General features: G+C 42.1%; 2 protein-coding genes across 4 annotated transcripts; both read left to right on the forward strand.

The window, feature by feature from the left end:
• Nucleotides 1-572: 572 nt before the first annotated feature.
• Nucleotides 573-14,151, forward strand: trim25 (tripartite motif containing 25). 3 transcript variants are annotated; one of them, XM_036537232.1, is made up of 12 exons: nucleotides 573-1,045; nucleotides 1,412-2,068; nucleotides 2,187-2,282; nucleotides 3,261-3,494; nucleotides 3,989-4,157; nucleotides 4,816-4,842; nucleotides 5,272-5,316; nucleotides 5,656-5,724; nucleotides 6,042-6,080; nucleotides 6,989-7,096; nucleotides 10,361-10,420; nucleotides 10,678-14,151. In XM_036537232.1, exons 2-12 carry the CDS (start codon nucleotides 1,463-1,465, stop codon nucleotides 11,208-11,210), a joined length of 1,986 nt encoding a protein of 661 aa, XP_036393125.1. In that variant the 5' UTR covers nucleotides 573-1,045; nucleotides 1,412-1,462; the 3' UTR covers nucleotides 11,211-14,151. The 3 variants fall into 3 exon arrangements, with proteins under 3 accessions (XP_036393125.1, XP_036393134.1, XP_036393142.1); XM_036537241.1 differs by lacking the exon at nucleotides 4,816-4,842; XM_036537249.1 differs by lacking the exons at nucleotides 4,816-4,842; nucleotides 5,272-5,316.
• Nucleotides 14,152-16,171: 2,020 nt separating this feature from the next.
• c1h17orf67 (chromosome 1 C17orf67 homolog) lies at nucleotides 16,172-19,603 on the forward strand. Its single transcript, XM_036551525.1, has 4 exons — nucleotides 16,172-16,272; nucleotides 17,912-18,012; nucleotides 18,513-18,649; nucleotides 19,207-19,603. Exons 1-3 carry the CDS (start codon nucleotides 16,218-16,220, stop codon nucleotides 18,627-18,629), a joined length of 273 nt encoding a protein of 90 aa, XP_036407418.1. The 5' UTR covers nucleotides 16,172-16,217; the 3' UTR covers nucleotides 18,630-18,649; nucleotides 19,207-19,603.
• Nucleotides 19,604-20,011: the final 408 nt, after the last annotated feature.

Here is a 20,011-nt window from a genome sequence, read left to right on the forward strand (position 1 = left end):
TTATATATGTTGTGTGTGTCTGTTGTTTTTATGTATGTTATTTATGTTATTTATGTTCAGTGTCTCTAGCAGATGCCAATAAACAATGGCACAAAGGAAGTGCCAGTGCTCAACACTATGTGGTCAAAAAATATGATTTTTGGACTTCGGTGCTTACTAAATGCCACAGTAGTCCATATTTGTATTAATGGCTATAAACTTGCTACAGGCTTCTCTGCAGTATGTCTACAATACCTCTCCAAAATCCAACAGGTATTTTGCCTGTTGGCCAGACACATCCTTCATTGTGTATTCTGTAAGTATAAATAAAAGTACATATTTAGCCAACATTACATGTAATGTGTGTTATTACCAACACAATCCCTCTCCCACCGCGGCCCCCTCCAAAAAAAAAGTCCCTTTGGTAGCGTGATTTCTGCCCAATAAGGTACATGATCAAAGAGCTCTTGCACACTGCTTCTTGCATTCGTCAGTGTTCTGTGCCTGTCCATCAATACATCTTTATACAGGCCCTCTATTTAAGTGTTTCACAGCCCAGGTGCTGTTTTCATTATGCACCCTGTGTTCGGCGATTAAGTTAACGCGTCTTTCTGTAAACATTTTCAATCTTGTCTTTATTACACGTATAAAGACGCCAATTAGCGTAGAAAAGCTGTTAACCTGAAACCCTAAAATACAGGCAAGTATTAAATTAATATCTGAGACAACCGAGTAAAAGCAACTGATTAAGAGCGCCTGAAAAAATAATACTGTGTATAGGACCACAGCTGACACCGGACAAGCACAGATTCTCTGATGTGGTGTATAACGGATGAAAGCGGCTTGAATAGGACGAACTGTCCTGATGGTTTAAAGATGAAATAAACGCTCCGTACAACGACGAGGAAGTTGCTCTGTTGTCTCCTTGGCAAGCGACATTGCATGCGCAAAGCCCGCAAACGCCTTTTTGGCCACATAGCTGTCGTGCGTTAGTAGTAAGGAAGCTGGAGCAGTCACCGAAACGCTCTGCGCCACTCGGTTTGTGAGACTCTCTGCACCAACATCGGTAGGTCTATCATTTTTATGAATGCTCCACCATATATTGCCTATTTAAAATATATGATTGTAGTTTGTTATAACATGTCAGCGACAAATTACTGGAAAAAAACAAGGGTCTGTAAGCTATTAAGTCAAATATCCAGGTAGTCTAACAAATGTGTATGCTAACGTGAATAAACATTTTAGTAGGCTGCATATTTTGTTGGCAAGATTATAAAGAAGGCAAGTGTGCGAACTTGATAGTTAAACAGTTCACTACAACTCGAAGCTTGTTTTCACTGTCAGCTAGTTTACGGCTATGCTGTCTAGTTTGTCGTTTAGCTACCGAGCTAATTTTCTTCGTGGTAACTTTCGGTTTCGTTTCTTCCTTTAGTTTCGTTTCTCCTCTATTTGAGAGCAGTGACGTTGCAAAAGCTGTCTAACCATGGCTGACGAGATGCCCTCTCTTTTGGGTCTGGAGGAAGAGCTGACCTGCAGTATATGCTTAAGCCCCTTCGATAGTCCGGTGACCACTCCGTGCGGTCATAATTTCTGTCAAGCTTGTCTCGATTTGACTTGGCAAGAGAGTGAACAGGTGGCGCTGGGATTCAACTGTCCACAGTGCAGAACCCATTTCTACACCAAGCCCGAGCTGAAGAAGAACACCGTGCTCAGCGCTGTGGTGGAGAAGTTTGTATCAAGGTCCAAGAAAGACGGCAGCTCCAGCGATGTGCCTCAGACGAAGAAGCCAACGGCGCCGGCAATCACGTGCGACACTTGCAGGGAGGCGAAAGCATACAAGACCTGCCTCACCTGCATGGCGTCCTTCTGCGAGGAACACGTGAGACCTCACCAGGAGAACCCGGTTTTTGCTGCGCACCAGCTGACCGAGCCGCTCGGAGATCTGCGCGAGCGCATCTGTTCAGATCACTACAAAATGATGGAGTTCTTCTGCGTCCAGCACGGTCACTGCATCTGCAGCGCCTGCCTGCAGCAAGCGCACAAGGGCTGCATGTTTTCCACGCCAGACGAGCAACGGGTTCAAAAAGAGGTTTATCATTCTCTCACTATTTGTTATAACATTTTTCCTATGATCTTGGAAAACTTGCATTTTCATTGAGAACTTATTGGCTCTGATTCATTCGCTAATCCACGTGTTGGTTTTGTAGTCTGAATTCAGGAAAAAATTGTCTTTGCTGGATGCAAAGATAGAGAAGACCCACATGATTGTTTCCCAAATGAAAGAACAGCAGTGTTTGCTGAAAGTAAGTATCTGTTTGGCAAAAGGATTTGTTTATAACAGTTTTCTGTAAGTCCTGCTACTACTTAAAACACTTGCTATTATTATATATCACTGTTTGTGAATCTTTGTAAGCACTTTTCTAACAATTCACAACTAGAGCATATTCAGTTTTTCTGAGGCAGCTACCCTGTTGTTTCTTATGTCTCATATCTATGGTTGTGCAGTATGTTCAGGCCAGGCTTGGCACCTGAAGAAAATACAGAGGGTTAAAATTGCAGTCCATTGGGGGGGACACGCCATATCTTACCAAAAATGTAATAAATACTGTGTAGACATTGGGATAAAAGGAGACAGCTGGGGGTGCACTGAGATATGTCTGGGGGTGCACCCCTAAGCACCCCTATAGTGCCGGCCCTGGTCCAGGCATGTTACTGAACACTAACTGAACATGATTCTTTTCATCACAGTCTCATAGGACTCTGAGAACCATTTCAAAAGCAGTTTGTCCTAAACCACAGATAATGTCTTACTCAGTTATTCCCGTGACTCTGGGACGGAGAACAGATTGTAACTTCTTCCTGTGTTGCAAAGCATGTTTAAATTTTGTGCAGTTTAGTAGAAAGAATACTGAACTCTCATGTCATCTACATTCTCTTGTGAAAGTGTAGATCAAGTGTAGATAACTACTGGTTAGCTTACCTGCAGTAAGAATTAAATATTATTTACCTTTTATAATAAGACTTGTATGTTTGACTCTACCTTAAAACATATCAACTGTCACATATATACAACAGCATAGGCAGGAAATAAAACCACCCTCTCTGCTGTTAAGGTAAGAGTATTGGATATGTGCATTTAGAAACATCAAAACCAGCCTCTTCAATCTTTTTTTTTTCAGCTTTTTTCTGTCCTTATATTACACCATATTTACAGTTTGAGGGTAATCAGATGTGTATTTCCTCTGTGATTTGCTGTGACAGTTGTTTTTCCGTTGCACTAGGAAGCAGCTGTCAATAGGAAGAGGACTCTGGAGGTGGAGTACAGGCAGATTCGGGAGCTTCTAGACAAGGATGAGCAGGAGGCCTTGAAGAGCATAGATAAGGAGCAGGAAGGTGCCCAGTCCAAGCTTCTTTCCCTGATGAAGAAGTTCGGTCAAAACGTGGAGCAGATGAGTGGCGCAAGAGACCGGATCGACAGCCTTCTGGCCCAGACGCAGGCCCTTGCATTCCTGCAGGTGACGCTCTAGAACAGGGGTGTCCAAACCTCTCCTGGAGGGCCACTTGTCCTGCAATGTTTTAGATCTCTCCCTGCTCCAACACAGCTGATTCAAATGATCAACTCGTTATGAGTTCCTGAAGCTGCTGAATAACAAACTGATCATTTGAATCAGCTGTGTTGGAGCAGGGAGAGATCTAAAACATGCAGGACAAGTGGCCCTCCAGGAGAGGTTTGGACACCCCTGCTCTAGAATATTCTCTTGAAAGACCATGTAGTGTTATGGCAAACTGAGCAGCTCTGAATGAGAGCTCAGAAAGCACAGTGTTACAAAGGTAAACGACTCATAGGTAGAAGTGTTTCGGTCAGTTGATTTTGCTGAAGCTGCTCTGCGAGGGATTTGTTGAGGTGGGTTTCTGGGAATGTTTTTTCACTCGTCCCTCTGACCAGTGCATAACTGTTCAGCCAGCGGAATAAAACCACTAAACTTTTAAAACTGGTGTCTGGTTCTAGGCCACTGAAGACCTGCCTTCAGCTGTGACGTTCGACCCTTATACTCCGCGACTCAGCATTGATTCCAAGCGTGTGATATCCTACCATGCATCTGTCGTTGCGCTGAAGGAACACCTGGGAAACATACTGAAGCAGCCTGTAGATAATCGAATTCCACTGCTCAAACCAGGTGTGTGTGTATGTGCGTGAGCGTGTGTGAGTGTACATGGTTCCTACGCCCCACCCCATGCCATTTCCAAACCCATACTAACACTAACTAACAAATAAACTGTCTCGTCATTATATGGTGTTGGTGTTAGTGTACCTTCCATATGGGTGCATGTGTGGTGAGAAAAATATAATGCAATAATGGCACTTGTTAACCCCAGTAACCCCCAGGCTATTGGATATTAAGGGATATGCGCGACTCACTAAATGGCCGCGTGGAATAACAGGTTTGCTTCAATTTGACCTGTTGCTCAGGTTGTAGCTGGACATCAAATGCAGTCAAGTTTTATTGGCAGCTGGGAATGTTCTCTTTCTTCTGCAATGATCAGTTTCCATTTATAAAAACATAAAAACCACAAAAATGAACAAAGACCATTTTCTCTCTATGAGGGTGTACCGTTTTCCATGGGCATCCATATTTGCAGTCCCGAACAGAGCAGGTTCTGCGAGAATGCATGTGTGTGCTTAAGTTTCACTGCTGGCTTTTTTTTTGGTTGTATCCAGGAGAAACGCAGGAGAAAATATACATCACATGCACCATTCTACTATGATGATTTGAATTTAGTTGTGGTTAATCTTTTATTTTTCATGCGTAGTTCTGACAATTTGATTCCCTGCAGTATTTGGGACCAGCATGTTCAGCGTTGGTGAGTTTTATTACTGAGATGGGTGACAAATTGAATCAAAGACTGATCTAGTCTTTACTCTGAATAGCCTCAACTGAGCACTGGTCCTGGAGGGCTGCATAGGGTTAGAGTGTCCAAAGGACAAGACATCTCAAAACGAGGGACTGTAACCAAATTGGTTTAATCAAGACAGTGGTTAAATAAATTTACATGAATGAATGTGTGTAGCTGGATTGAAACAGAACAACAATGTTGCCCTTCAGGTCTAGGGTTTAGTAACACAGATATAGTCCTCCTTTGGCTCTTTCATGTCTTCCAGAACAATTCTAATGAGGTGTTGGGGACATCTTTGATATTGTTTGTGATCATGAACAATGCCTTTCAATAAATGTTAAATATGGGCTGATGCAGAGAACCACTGCACTGACTACTTATTTTGTTGTCTTGTAGCTGACAAGATTGTTCCTGCATTATTACCAAATCCCTTTGAAATGGGTAAATAAGTATGAATGTGTACACATTGACCATATCCACTCCAATAAGCTTTGCTGTAATGTTGCTGTCAGCTTGATGCAATTAAAATTGAACATAGTAATATAAGTGTAGACTAGTATATTTTTTAAAATACAAACTTGAACACTCAAAAGTAAAATGCATACAACATGCGTACCATTTTAACAGGTGTCTTGGTGAAAGTAGCTCTGCAAATTGACATCAGCAGCACCATTTTGAACTCAGCACTGTGTATGCTGAGTTCAGTTGCATTGTGGATGAGAAAGTGATGCTTGGATATATACATTCATAACTTGTTTTCATTTGTATTTCTTTAATAAGTACAAGTTGGCCCAAATCCAGGAGCCCCTCCTGCAACAAAGCCAGCCGCAAAGAACAAGCCACAACAAAGTAAGTTATCGTTCATAAATTATACACTTCATGTGTATAATTCATGGAATTAGCTTGAATAGGGATTATTGCAAGATGGGCTGTAGCAGCTTCTGAATATTTTCAGTTCAGCCAATCGCACAAATATGTTTTTCTAAGCACACATACCAGTCTGTCTAGTTGGCGAGTGCTGCTTTTTCAAAGCAAAGGAAAGTATCACTGACCGATTTGGTGTATACACTGTCTCTTTACGGAAAGTGAGAGCTCCACTGTTGTAGTCTATCTGCTCCTGAGGACAGATTCACATCCAGTTCACTAACACTGTCACTTTCTCTCAGTTTCAGCAAAGAAACCTGGCACAAAGGAAAAGGGAGACAGTAAGATACCTTCACCCCTATACTAAATCATCGAAGTAAAAGCTTCCCCAGAGAGATTTGTTTCAAGGATATCCACAGTTTTCCTGATTGCACACTTAGCACATCTCTTAGGAAATAAACCAAAGGTGTATATAATAGCTTTGTAATGCCTGAGTAAGTATATATAGTAAGTAAGTATATACAGAGTTTCTGTCTAACACAAAGAGAAACAGACAAAAAGACAAACAGAAACTCATGACTGATTTAGTCACACCATGTTTTACATATTTTATTAAAGGCAAATGTGCTCTGACAAATGTGCTATAGCTATTCTGAATCATTCGCTAAAGATAAGCTCTTAAATACAGTAGGTGGTTGTTCACTTTTACCAACGTGAGGCTTTATGGCAAGAGATTAAGGAAAACATGCCTTTGTTATATCATAATAAAGAGCAAACCACATGAGCACAGCTACATCACATTGTGTACAAATGTGTCTGTTGACAGCATTAAAGCAACATCATTCTGAAATTTGACAGTATCAGGTGGCAGGCCAAGTTCGTGCTGCTTTTGACAGCCAGTCCTCTCAGCTGCTTGAAAGGGATGACTATTCAATACTATTGAATACTATTATGGAGCTTACACACTGGCAGCCAAAACTAAACATATCTCCAAAAGGGTTTCACCTAAACTCTATCTCCAAATATATCCATCAAAATGACATCAGTCTTGTAATCCAAAGGTTGCTGGTTGCAGGTGCCCCACATGGGGCACTGCTGTTTATACCCTTTATAAATGGATGTGCAAAATGTGAGCTGTGTAAAATGAGCAGGCTTTCTGTGGAGCAAATAGATACTGTAATGTCATCAGTACAGCCATCACAAGAGCCATGATGACTCTTTACTAAAATGCACTTCTGTTTTCTTTAAGAACCCTCCAAGAAAAACCAAAGTACTCTCAAAGACTCAGCTGCGCCTGCTCAAAAACTGCCGCATGACATTCCAAGGGGTTCCTTGCTAGAAGCATCCTGTGGCCATGGTATGTTGGCTTTTACTTTTTTACCTTTATTTCAATTGTGTGTCAGTATGAACTCAACTCACCGTCATTCACCTCAGCATTCGGTTGTTTCTGTTGACATCCTTCCTTCTTTAACCAATTTAGAATAGAATAGAATAGAATGCCTTTATTGTCATTGACACATTGTTGTACAACGAAATTTGCTGTGCAGCCCCTGAGACGGTACATTCTACACATGTACACACACACAAACACACAATAGGAAAAAAAAAATAGAATAAAAAAAAGTGGCATATCAAAAGCTTATATTGTACTTATGCTGTTGCACCATGAAGAAATATTATTGCACTGTGGAAAAAATTGCAACTGTACCAGTATTATTGCACTTATAACTATTATTGCATGTTATATGCAGATTGTATGGAAATACTATTCCAGTTGTGGGGGGGGGGGGGGGGTTAGCAGTGGGGTGTTATCAGTGTTTTATGGAGTTCAGTTCAGTAATGGCTCTGGGGTAAAAGCTGTTTTTGAGCCTGGAAGTATGGGACTTTAAGGCCCTGTAGTGCCTACCAGATGGCAACAGAGAGAAGAGGTGATGGCAGGGGTGAGTTGCATCCCTCAGAATGCCGCTGGCTCTGCGGAGGCATCGTGATCTGAAGGTGTCTTCCAGTGAGGGCAGGGGGAGTCCAATTATTTTCTGGGCTGTGTTGATGTGCAGTTGGCATACCATGCTGTAAAAACACTCTTAACAGAGCAGTGGTAGAAGGACACAAGCAGCTCTGTGGACAAGTTGATCTTCCTGAGTGTCCTTAAAAAGTGTAGCCGCTGTTGAGCCTTCTTGACCAGAGCAGTAGAGTTGACTGTCCATGTGAGGTCCTCTGTGATGTGGGTTCCTAGAAACTTGAAGCTAGAGACCCTCTCCACCACTTCTCCTTTGATGTTTAGAGGAGAGAGGTCTTCGTGGTGTCTCCTGAAATCTATGATGAGTTCTTTAGTTTTTTTGATGTTCAGTGATAAGTTATTCTCTGTGCACCATCCTGCCAGTCCAAGGACTTCATCTCTGTAGGCTGTCTCATCCCCGTCTGAGATCAATGCCACCACTGTTGTGTTGTCTGCAAATTTAATGATTGTGTTTGAGGGATATTTGGGGATGCAGTCATATGTGTAAAGAAAATAGAGGAGGGGACTCAGCACGCAGCCTTGTGGTGCGCCAGTGCTGAGGGTCAGGCTTGGGGAGACGTGGGGGCCAAGTCTGACTGTCTGTGGGTGGTTGGACAGGAAGTCCTTGATCCACATGCACAGTGGTTTACTGAGACCCAGCTCAAGGAGTTTGGTGACCAACCTGCTGGGGACAATAGTGTTGAATGCGGAGCTGTAGTCTATAAAAAGCATCCTCACATATGTCCCCTTCTGTTCGAGGTGGGTCAGTGCTGTGTGGAGAGCAGTGGCGATGGCGTCCTCTGTAGATCTGTTTGCTCTGTATGCATACTGGTGCTGGTCCAGGGCGGGGGTGAGGGTGGATCTGATGTGCTTCAAAACCAGTCTTTCAAAGCACTTTGCTATGATGGGTGTGAGTGCCACTGGTCTATAGTCTTTCAGACTGCTGATGTTGGTCTGTTTGGGCACTGGTATGATTGTGGCTGATTTCAGACAGGCAGGTACAGTAGCCTGGGAGAGGGACAGGTTGAAAATGTCAGTAAACACCTCCGCAAGCTGATGGGCGCAGTCTCTGAGCACTCTTCCTGGATTCTCATCAGGCCCCGCGGCATTCTTAACAATTTGCCCAGTTCTTATAAAGAACTTTGTTTGTAGCATAAAACATATTATTAAAAAACTGATGATCTGATCCATCCATGTTTCCTGGTGAATGAGTCAGCCTCAGTCATCATTTTACTTACTCTTCATGATTTGAGTGAATGAATAGACACTGACCTCAGTCACTATTGTGCTGGATAAGATAACGCTGAACTAAACAGCATTTTGTAAATTTTCTCCTCAAGGGCAGTAACACACTCTCTGTTGTTAACCCTCTCCAAAGGAAATGGATTGGAAAGCATGGATCGAAAGAAAAAAGATTGTGTAGAAAACATATTTAGGGCAGGTAGTTATCCTTTGCTCCTCACTTCTCCATTAAGTTTGCTAATATTGTTATTATTATGTTATTGCAAAATCACATGTTTTCATGAAAAAAACTTATGTGATACCACTAGAATTTTTTGCTAATACGCTGTGGACAGTATTGTGGTATTCAATCATTACTAAAGAAGTACTTGGACATCTGATATTGTATACTATTGATGTAGCCTACAGGTTCCTACATGTAGAATCACCTGTGTGGAGATGTAAGGTGACCTAAGGCCCAGACATGGAGAGCATACAAAAAGCATGATGTCAGCTGTGGTACCTGTTTGGGGAGGGGCTTTAGGATTCCCATTTTTCCATGAATCAAATGATCTACCTTGAGCTAACTGCTCATAGGATTTCTCTTTATGGCATGAATGGCAATATTGGCAGTCACGGAAGATTTTAAAAAGCAGTTAAAAGGGGTTGGCTCTTTGGAAAATAAATGTACATCAGTGAGACAATAGAAAAATCATTGTCTTCCCACTGGGGCTTGGTTGTCCATCTGGCTAATGCCTGGAAGAGTGTGATAGCTGTTAAGGAGGTCCTCTATTGAGATTTTCAAGTTGAAAGGGCCATTGTGGTTTTAATAGTGACTCTACCCCACAGCCTGTGCATTTAGACCCAGTGATTCATGGCCTGATTGGAAGTCACATTCTGGTCTTTCCACATTCCCCTGTATGATGGGAGTGTGGCATGTAGTATGTGTAGAATAGTAGATAGGCAGTGTAGCATAGTTGTACGGAGCAGTGCTTGTGACCGAAAAGTTGCCGGTTCGATTCCTCACTGGGGCACTGCTGCTATACCCTTGGGCAAGGTTCTTAATCCAGAATCGCCTCAGTAAATATCCAGCTGTATAAATGGATAACATGTAAAAATTGTAACCTATGTAAGTCGCTCTGGATAGGAGTGTCTGCTAAATGCCAATAATGTAGTAATGGTAACGTCACTACACCTTGTGATATAGATTATGCCACTGTGGACACTGCAGTTTCCCCAGCATGCTTTTACATCAGTAGGCACACCCTACAGGTTATACACACATATCTGGGTGTATACTCAAAATTTGTTGAGTATATTTACCAGACATAGTTTGATAAAGTAAGTCGAGTCAGTAGTTGTGTGCTAAATTAATGTACCTGAGTGTTTTTGTTTTTTCTATAGGACCAAAAGATTTGCCCCCAAGTATCCTTTCTCCGGCAAAAAGAAGCGACCTTCTTCAGTGTGAGTTCATGTTCCCATATTGGTGAAAGAAATTTGAAAACTAAAGGTCTTATGGATTCTGTCAAAGAGATAGTCTGGTATCTGTCCAAGAGATACTGCTTCTGGTTCCAGCTTATTCCTCAGTGTTAAGACTGTAAGGAAAGGTGCCTTCCCCCTCAGCCTCCTTGGGTGCTTTGTCCCTCAGCTATTTTCTCACGATGAACATACTCCAGACTACAATGTCGTTGTTATCCCTGTATTGACTGTCCATTTTACAGATGGCACTGTGCTTACCCTGGATCCCAAGACAGCCCACAAGCGCATTGCCCTGTCTGAGAATTTCACGAGGACGACGGTTTCCGACGAGCCGTGCTCCTACCCGGACGGCCCCGCCCGCTTCTCGGTGTGCTCGCAGGTGCTGTGCTCCAAGGGCTTCTCCCGCGGACGCCACTACTGGGAGGTGAAGATGAGCAGCAACAACTTCTGTGGCATCGGCCTGGCCTACAACAGCATCGACCGCAAAGGCCCCGCCAGCCGGCTGGGCCGCAACAGCCAGTCGTGGTGCGTGGAGTGGTTCAACGTCAAGCTGTCCGCCTGGCACGCCAGCAGCGAGACCATCCTGCCGAACCCCAGCCCCAGCCGCGTGGGGGTCCTGCTCGACTGCGAGGAGGGCACCGCCACCTTCTACAACGTGGCTGACCGGGCCTACCCCATCCACACCTTCATGGCCCCCTTCAGCGAGGCCGTCTACCCCGCCTTCTGGATCTTCTCCAGTGGCACGACCATCACCCTGTGCAAGCTGACCAACTAATGGCCTGCCCGGCCCCTTACATTATCCCAGTCTTATTAACAGCACTTTCTCTTCCAAATGAAATGATTCATTAAAAGGTATGCTATTAGATTGCACACCATCTATGCTAGAGTTCTGTGTCTGTGTTCTGTCAGCTTCCAGTGTCTGGTGCATAGCGTGATTGTACTTTGTTTCACTTGAGTGAACAACTATACAGTGGATATAATACATTATTTTATACAGTTATTTTTAACAGAAATGGTTTGGGGTAGAGTGAGTTTGCGTTGGCAGGTTTCGTTACAGAGTACAGTGAGAGAGGACAAAGTGTAACCTGATGATTGTTTTCTATGTACGCTTTCTACTATATTGCTATGGTGAAGCACTGGCACAAATGAGTCAAAGATTTGACCCACCTGCTAATCAAATATTATAACAATGAAAACTTTTGATTATTTTACATATGGTATCAGGGTGTCGTTGCAAAACAGATGGATCGAGTTTTGGGTTTATTCCAGTATATGGTAAATGTAATGTTTAAATGCACATTTATAAATGTGACTGAGTAGTAGGTAATACAGCCAGAGAAATCTGTGGTTCTGACATAATCTCACCTTTGGTAAATTGCAGGCATTAATGCAGGTTTATTATGGCGTCTATTCATGCTTGTTGACAGCCAAAAGAATCTGCTGTTTTATCTAAGCAGTAGATCTGCTTGTTATGCATTTTATGAGTGAACTCTGTAACATAATATTTGTTTCAGGTATACTCATATAATACAACTGTGATTTAAAAGCAAGTTGCTTGCTGAAAAAGAAGGATAAAATCTCTTGCAAATATCAGTGTTTGATATACAGCCTATGAATGAACAGGCACTTCTGCTTCTGTGCTTCGTGCTTAAAACACAGTTTTAATGGCAAAAGTGGGACTGTTTTATGCTGTTGCCAGTGTGTCCCTGAAAGCTATTTTGTCATTGCTGTCATGAGGCTCTGGAATGAATGAATCTTTTGAATAGCCATCGCTTACTGAAGGCAATTCATTGCTTTACTGGGATTCCACTGATTTTACTATTCCAGTGACTGGAATATTCCACACTGTTTTTGTAATTGTTGGAATCCCAAACTGGTAGCATTTAGATTCCATTCATCGTTAACTGAAAAGAGCATCATATTTTTAACCTACAACCAATTTGTTTTGGTTGAAACAGTTTGGACACAACGGGTTAGAGATAAAAGAGAGATGCTCTGTGCTGAAATACGATGTTAAATCACAACAATATGTCATGGTTGGAGAATCAGTTATCAGTGCTCATCGACTGTCCTGTCAGGGATGTTGTGGAGAGCTGTAGGTTTCTCTGGGTTTTGGGTTTTGGATGAACTCTTGTTTGCAATTCATGTTTTATTGTAAAAGGTTTTCAGATATGAAATATAAAGAAGAGCGAAGCGGACCCTGTTTCAGATGCAAAAAGTAGATTTCCGGTACACAGCTATGGCTTTTTGTCCAGCACTTGCCACTTTGAGCTATGGGTCAACAGCCCCGGTGCGGACCTGAGTCCGTCTACAAAACAGACTGTGTTTCCGTTACATCATCTCGGGTTCAGTTAGCTACGGAAGGAAGTCAGATGGATGGAGCACTCTGCTCAAATGTCCACAAAAGTGGTGACCTCCTCGTCCCACACAATAAGTAATGTCTCCATCTGCCCGCACATATTCAGTATTTTCTTTGGATCACAATACCAAAAATAATTTATTATTGTGGCAGGTCTAGTTATTTTATTGCCGTTGAGCCAGGCTGTTTCCTCCTTTTTTCATATGACAAGGTTCTTGAAACATGCCCAGCGTAGCGTAACCATGCACTGGCCAAAAGAATTACTAGGTATCCAACTGTACCTGGTGCCACCCGCTTTCAAGACTATTATAGCTGGTTGTAAATGGCAACGGCCTTAATGGCCGGGCCACATTCAAGCGTACCAGGACACAGTTCGGTGGAAACAAGACGCTGTAGCGTAGCAGCTGAATGTTGGATGTTGATCTTTGAAGTAAGAATATGTTTCTAGTTAAGTGAAGTATACTGAATTTATTTTGGGTTATTTTAGGAATCACAGTGTAAATGCAAAGTGGCATCTACTCAGCATGTGTACCCTTGGCTCATGCAGTGAAGGATTGCCATGCCTTTCCATGCCCAACAGAAATGTGGATCTCTTCACATTTTCAGTCTGGGGGCAAAATAAGCTGGTTTCCCTCAAACCCAGTTATGACATGATGATAGGGAGTGTGGGCATGTTTAAAACCTCAAGTAAAACCATTTATATCTGCATGCTGGCAGCAATAGCACTCTCGGATATCATGCTCTTCCACATTGTGTGATGGCACAGCAGTGGCGCCTTGCAAAACAATGGTTTGCTCTGCCTGCTGTCGTCTGGCTGGGGTCAAGGGTTACTGGAGCTCTGGGCCCTTCCCTTTGGACTGCTGTTCTAAGGTCACATATCACAGCCAGGAGAAGCCATTCAGCTCTGAATCCACTGTAGTACTATGGTTTCTGCATTGTACTTTGAAGTGGTTGCAAGAAGGGAATTGGGATGAATTGTAAAACTAAGAAGTGTGAGTTGGGCTAGAATTACATCACACTGGCTCTCATCTGTGATTACAAAACATGACCATAGTATGCAAGGTCTGCTGGTGTTATAACATATGAGAGCCCAATATTTAAACTGGGTCTCTCTCATTTGTGATACTGCAGGCATTGGAATTTATTTGTGGCAAGTGATGATGTTTATTTAGTCTGGCACTTCATGTATCTTCCTGTTTCTGTTTGATGTCCTTGTGGTAACCTTGTACAAAGTTGTGAAAGAGATGGGCATGCCTCCTGACAGTTACATTCCAGCATAAGCTGACCTCATTATTCATATCAAAGTTCTGCTTCAATTAGTGTGATGTGTTCAGTTTGATTTGTGGTAACCTGAAAAACTCAATAAAAAAATAAAGGCTTTACCATTTGTTAGGTGTTCATTTGTATCATTTTATTCAGAAACAATACACATAACCACAACAAGGGAAATTCTTTCTCAATTTCTGATGCAATGCCGTGATCACGATTAACAGTGTAGAACCAACACCAAAACGGTGCAAAATCTGGACAACACTAACCCACCCCATTTCAGACATTTGAAACATGTAAGAATACATTCATAGCAACTGTTGTTACAGTTAGATGCTGTGGTTGTATTGCTCAGCCCCTAAATAATTTGGCTGTGAAATGCCAACATCCATGAAGTAGCTGAAAGAAAGGAACACAATAAAATTAACACCACTACAAAACAGTCATTCATTCAATGATTCAACAGTATCATTTTTATTTCTTATCCTTTTACCACTTGCTGGGGATGGACAATGCATAAATTCTTTACTTAAAATTCTAGTTGGAAGCCATTGAGTACACCCTTTCTCACATGTTAATTTTAGAATCTGTAAACAAGTACATGTGAATGTGCGCTAGAATGACACAGCAGAGTACTCCATAATCCGGGCAAAGGTAATGCTGTACAGCTGAACTGAACACACCCTTTTTCACCTTGTACAGACTTATTAAATGCATGACCATCCCAAAACACCCCTTATCCTTATCAAACACCTTTCTTTATGTTATCAATAAGATACCTTAGCAATTTTTGCAGTTAAGTATTTGTTAAGTGTATTGTAACGAACCCTGAATTCTTGAGTGAAAAGTCCAAGAGATAATACAATTGATGCAGCATTGTTGTGTGAGTGACAATACACCTGTATAGACCCAAATAAGAAAGAAAAGAAATAATGCTGTAGTCTGTCTGTCTCTCTCTCTCTCTCTCTCTCTCTATATATATATATATATATATATATATATATATATATATATATATATATATATATATATATATAAACGGTTACAAGGAACGATTCAGAAACATCGAAAGCGATGGGTTTCTCAGAAAAATTAGACTGGTGCACCATCTAGTGGATATTATAGATGCGGCAGTGTAGCATAGTGGTTAAGGAGCAGGACTCGTAACCGAAAGGTTGCCGGTTCGATCCCCGCTGGGACACTGCTGCTGTACCCTTGGGCAAGGTACTTAACCCACAGTTGCCTCAGTAAATATCCAGCTGTATGAATGGATAACATTGTAAAGAACTGTAACCTATGTAAGTCGCTTTGGATAAAAGCGTCTGCTAAATGAATAAATGTAAATGTAAATGCTACATTTTGTAGCACAACTGGGATGCCGCCCGCCAAGTTACTGTTGTCCGGGCATGCCTACAGTTACTATTCCATACAACACTTAGACACAAATTCCCAGCTAAAGGATATAAAAGCTCACTCATTTTAAAACGTATTTATGGTGGTGGGACTGACACAAATCATTATCTAGACGAATGATAAGAAAGAAACACATGATTCCACCGAACACTTATCTATCGGCTAGGTCGGCACAGTCCTTTTAAGCGTTTTGATCTGTGGTAAACTTCTCAAATCTACAAAATATACAGTTTCACTTTTGCAAAATATTTAGCTGTATTTATTTTACAGAATTCCAGAAATAGTAGGTACGTTCTTTTTATCTCATGTGCTTGAATATGCAACATTAGTGTGTTAACACGGCTTGTTCTCAAGCCTGTGTGTTCATTACCAAAAGACATTAGTTACTGACATCCGATATAAAGAGAAACAGCAAACATGTATCCGCACAGACACAAATTATTTTTATTTTTTATTTATTGTTATAGAGTGGCAAAAAGTGTTTGCCCACACAATTGCCACGAGAATTTTACTCTTGCAGCAGCAAAAACAGTCCTTGGGAGTTCTTCACCGACATGCTTTGGAAAATACATACCTGATGAGTGGCAATGCTGTGCGGTGTGGTGTAGACGTTACCCAGATGTTTTAACAGCAGTGTGTCAAATTTAAGTGTAGAATGACGTAGGAGCCGAACTTACCCCTCACCTTCACCAGATCACGCTTCAGTGCTCGAGCGGCGGGCAGAGGAGTGCAGGAGCGAAAATGAAGAAGTTTGTGGCGTTTTTTCTGTGCCTGGTCCTCCTGGCCGTCGTCACAGGTAGGATACGAGAAGCATGTTGCATGGCTTTTCTGTCAGCACCGCCTAATCCTCTCTGCTGATGCGCGACGCTTGCCTTGCAAAATTTCTGACATCTCAGAGATGTCAGCAATAAAAATTGCATTTACAATTTCCATGTTAGTCCGTCATGCTTTATACATTTTACTGTTATGGGACACAATTTGGGCTAAGGAGGAGCAGACTACCCCCCTGGTAAAGGAGTAAAGAAAAAAAAAATCCTTTGAACAAATATTTACTCTCTAATTCAAAGAATATAGTATACACTTCTTGATATAAGGAGCATTTCCAAACTTTGCACATATTGCTTTCAAACAAATTACTATGCAACATCTAGGCAGAGCACATAGAAATATTATTCACATTCCTGCTCTTTGCTCTTGACATGTAGTTTATTTTAAAATGAACTTATGGCACAGACAATTTAATTCCAGCACCGTGTGATGTGTTTTCTGTCCTTTTTTGTCTTCCAGTGCTGTATTCAGTCAGACGCATGTAAACATCCACAATGGTATTTTAAAACTGTGCTGTACATTAAAGGCTGTGTAAACACCGGAGCATTCTGCACAAAGTGTGGTGAATACACACAGCCCTCTCCTCAAAGTGGACCCTCAGTGCTGCTTGCCACGTTGCTGTGTGCTTTGCAGTGTTGACGGAGCCAGGTTCATTTTCATTCCCCCCTTCACAGGTTGGCCTTTGGGTCACGTGCTCCTGGAGCCCAGATCCCTGGGGAGAGGGGGGAATGAATGGGCACTTTGTTGCTCCAACCAAAAACAACTTCTAATGGCATTCTGCTCTGAGATGGAATGAATTCTGTTAAGGGAGGGAGGGGGGGGGGGGGGGCAGTCCTCCAGGCTTGTATCTTAAAGAAGCTATCTGTAAAACTCTAGACAAAAGCACCAGAGCCGCGGCTTTAAATCCCACAATTAATGCAAGCAAAAAGGTGGATGATGACAGTTATGAATGCAGGTTTTCCTCTGTTTTATTCAGCATAACTGAAAAAACACAGGGGTCTACAAATCACCAGCTTTGTTTACGGAAGCATTTTCAAAGAAGGATTTTTTTCTCTCTATGTGAAGATTAAATCATTTCAGATTATACCCCTGGGGGACTGACTGTGCACTTGTACTATTTGGAACAGTATATGGAACAGAGTGTACTTCCAAAATGCAGAAAAATTTCCATTTCATTTCTTTATTTGCCATGTTTAAACAGGACTATTTGTATAACTATGCCTTCTAAAAGCAAGCTTGTCTTTTTGCAGACATATGAGCAGATGCAGCTGCTGATACACAAAAATGCAAAGTAGATTAGCCTCAATTAATTTATAGACTTCAAACAGCTGTTTTGAGCTTCAAACAAGTGCTTTATGGGAAGCATTATGATTGCAATGCTTGATTATGGAGGGATCTAATTTTTATGTTTTAATTGCCTCTTTCCCATAAGTGCTCTCCACAAAAGTTTGTTTTCCTCCCTAATGCTTTTCTAAACACAATCATTCCTCATAGTTACTTTCCAGCAATGTGGCCCAGAGCTTCAGTGCATGACACAGGTGAAAGTGGGCAGTTTGGCTGTGAACTGAAAAGTTAGTAAGCCTTACAAAGTCTCCCTCTGTTGGTAGATGCTTCACCCATCATCAAAGAGAAATTAGCCAAACAGCTTCTCCGAAGCAAACGGCAGGAACGACCCAGTAAAGCGGGCTACCCAGATGAGCCAATGAGGGTAGGCTCCTAAAATTAAAGGGCACAAAATATTCAGTTAAATGTGTCAATATGTTTAACACCCATGGTTTGGTCATTGAAATAACAGTTTGTATAAATGTCATGTAAATGGCTAACCTCTGCAGCATCTCATTCCCTATTTCCTGTGCTCTCTATCCTAATCATTCCATCCCTATTTGTCCTACATTTTTGCTATATTTTTTCCCTGTCTTCATTTTAAAACATCACAAGTATACATATATGAGGTGGTTTATAGGTGACTTAAATTTACTACCAAACGACTGTTGTCCAGTATCGTAGAAAAACTGTTTGTTGTAACATCTGGTGTTAACATTTTATAAAATGTGCAAATAATTAGCCCTGAATGTTACAGGAAGTGCTCCTCCTTCCACTGTAAGTTGTGGTGTCCTGAAAGCCCCTCCCCTACGCACTTCACCAGCCTCCTCTAAAAATGCACGCTTCCTCTGCTCTGCCCCCGTATCCCCTCCTCTGCCTGCGCAGGAGCACATGCTGCACATGCAGCAGCTGGAGCAGAGAGCCCGCGAGACCAACCTGGAGCACTGGCTCAATCCCCACTGCTTGCCTCACTGTGACAGGAACTACGTTCACCCCGTATAAGCAGCCTCCACTGTGACCAGGTCTCCTCCTCCTGCTCCTCCGCCCGCATGCAATACCACATCATCGTTGCTCCCACTGATGTGACTCCCCCCCCCACCCGATCACAAGAATTTCCATCTTGGCATGCTACTGCCTGCCACACCAGTTATCTCCCTCCTCTCTGACCACAGAAACACCTACCTCTGCCTGCCTGCTATCTGACCTGGTCTTTCACTATCTCTTCCACCCCTCTGGATACACACAGCATGATGTCATTTCCATGTGTCTGACCTCCTGATGATTTTAATTTAAAGGTCACTGTGAAACCATGCTGCATGATGGTAGGTGTAGTGGTTACGGTGCTGGGCCTAAAAACAAAAGTTTGCAGTCTCAATTCTTAGGTGGAACATTTCCATTAATCTTTTGAGCAAGGTTCATTCAAATTAACTTGAACTCAGTAAATGTAGCGATATGAATGTATCTTATGCAATGTGTGAGCTGTGTACCTCAGCTAGCAAATAAATTATATGATAATGGAAGACATGGATAATTATATCTCCCACATGGTCTGAACATACCAAACGCTCTCTGTCCACAGTGTGAACACACAATGTGAAGCTGGTGCTGAAAGGAAGGGTCTGAAGGTCCCCAAAGCGCTGCCCGTGTTGTGGATGGCATTTTGGTTGAAATGCAGATAACATATATGGAAATGTGTCTAGCCTCTCTCCATCTCTTCCTTATTCATAAATATGTCTGCTATCAGATATCAGCGGGTCCTCTGCAAGCCATTTATTGAGGTTTTTAATGTTACTCGTCATCAGCTTATGCTTTAAAATAGTGTAGAGCACAAATAGAACCTTACATGTGCTTTGTTTCACTGCTGTTTGGACCCTGGTGGAGATTGTGCTGATACGGAGGGAAGCAAAATATTTGACTTTTAACATGCAAAACCCATATTCACTTGCATTATAAAAAGAAATAAACTAATAAAATGTATACTGACAGATTGTCTCCTTTGGTTTCTGTTTTTTTTCCCCCTAAAGATAATCTGAAACAGATAAAAGATAATCAGATGGGCTGCAAATAAAATTGGTATAATATGATTGGGGATATAATCAAGCCATTGAAATGAGCAAAATGTGAAAGTACAACAAGGAACCTTTTTCTGAGCTGACAGGGTTGCATGATCAGCTGTGAAGTCTGCCAGCAAGTACGGGGGGACGTGATGTTATTTGATGGTATTCGAAGAAAACAGCGCCACCGCTGGATGTTCCCCAATGTTATTCGCCACATGTGTGGTAATTCCACGCGGAGGTGATACTTCTGGCACATCTGGTAGTGACTTGGGTGGTTATGAATAGCACTAACACAATGTGGTAAACGGAAAGTGAGCATCAAAACAT

The sequence above is a fragment of the Megalops cyprinoides genome, chromosome 1 (genome assembly GCF_013368585.1).
Source record: "Megalops cyprinoides isolate fMegCyp1 chromosome 1, fMegCyp1.pri, whole genome shotgun sequence".
Classification (NCBI taxonomy): domain Eukaryota; kingdom Metazoa; phylum Chordata; class Actinopteri; order Elopiformes; family Megalopidae; genus Megalops; species Megalops cyprinoides.

Coding starts and splice junctions, on each gene's coding strand:
- c1h17orf67 (XM_036551525.1), top strand. CDS start 16,218: ATGAAGAAGTTTGTGGCGTTTTTTCTGTGCCTGGTCCTCCTGGCCGTC. Junction 16,273..17,911: donor CCTCCTGGCCGTCGTCACAG/GTAGGATACGAG, acceptor CTCTGTTGGTAG/ATGCTTCACCCATCATCAAA. Junction 18,013..18,512: donor ACCCAGATGAGCCAATGAGG/GTAGGCTCCTAA, acceptor CTGCCTGCGCAG/GAGCACATGCTGCACATGCA.
- trim25 (XM_036537232.1), top strand. CDS start 1,463: ATGGCTGACGAGATGCCCTCTCTTTTGGGTCTGGAGGAAGAGCTGACC. Junction 5,725..6,041: donor AAAGAACAAGCCACAACAAA/GTAAGTTATCGT, acceptor ACTTTCTCTCAG/TTTCAGCAAAGAAACCTGGC. Junction 10,421..10,677: donor AAGAAGCGACCTTCTTCAGT/GTGAGTTCATGT, acceptor TCCATTTTACAG/ATGGCACTGTGCTTACCCTG.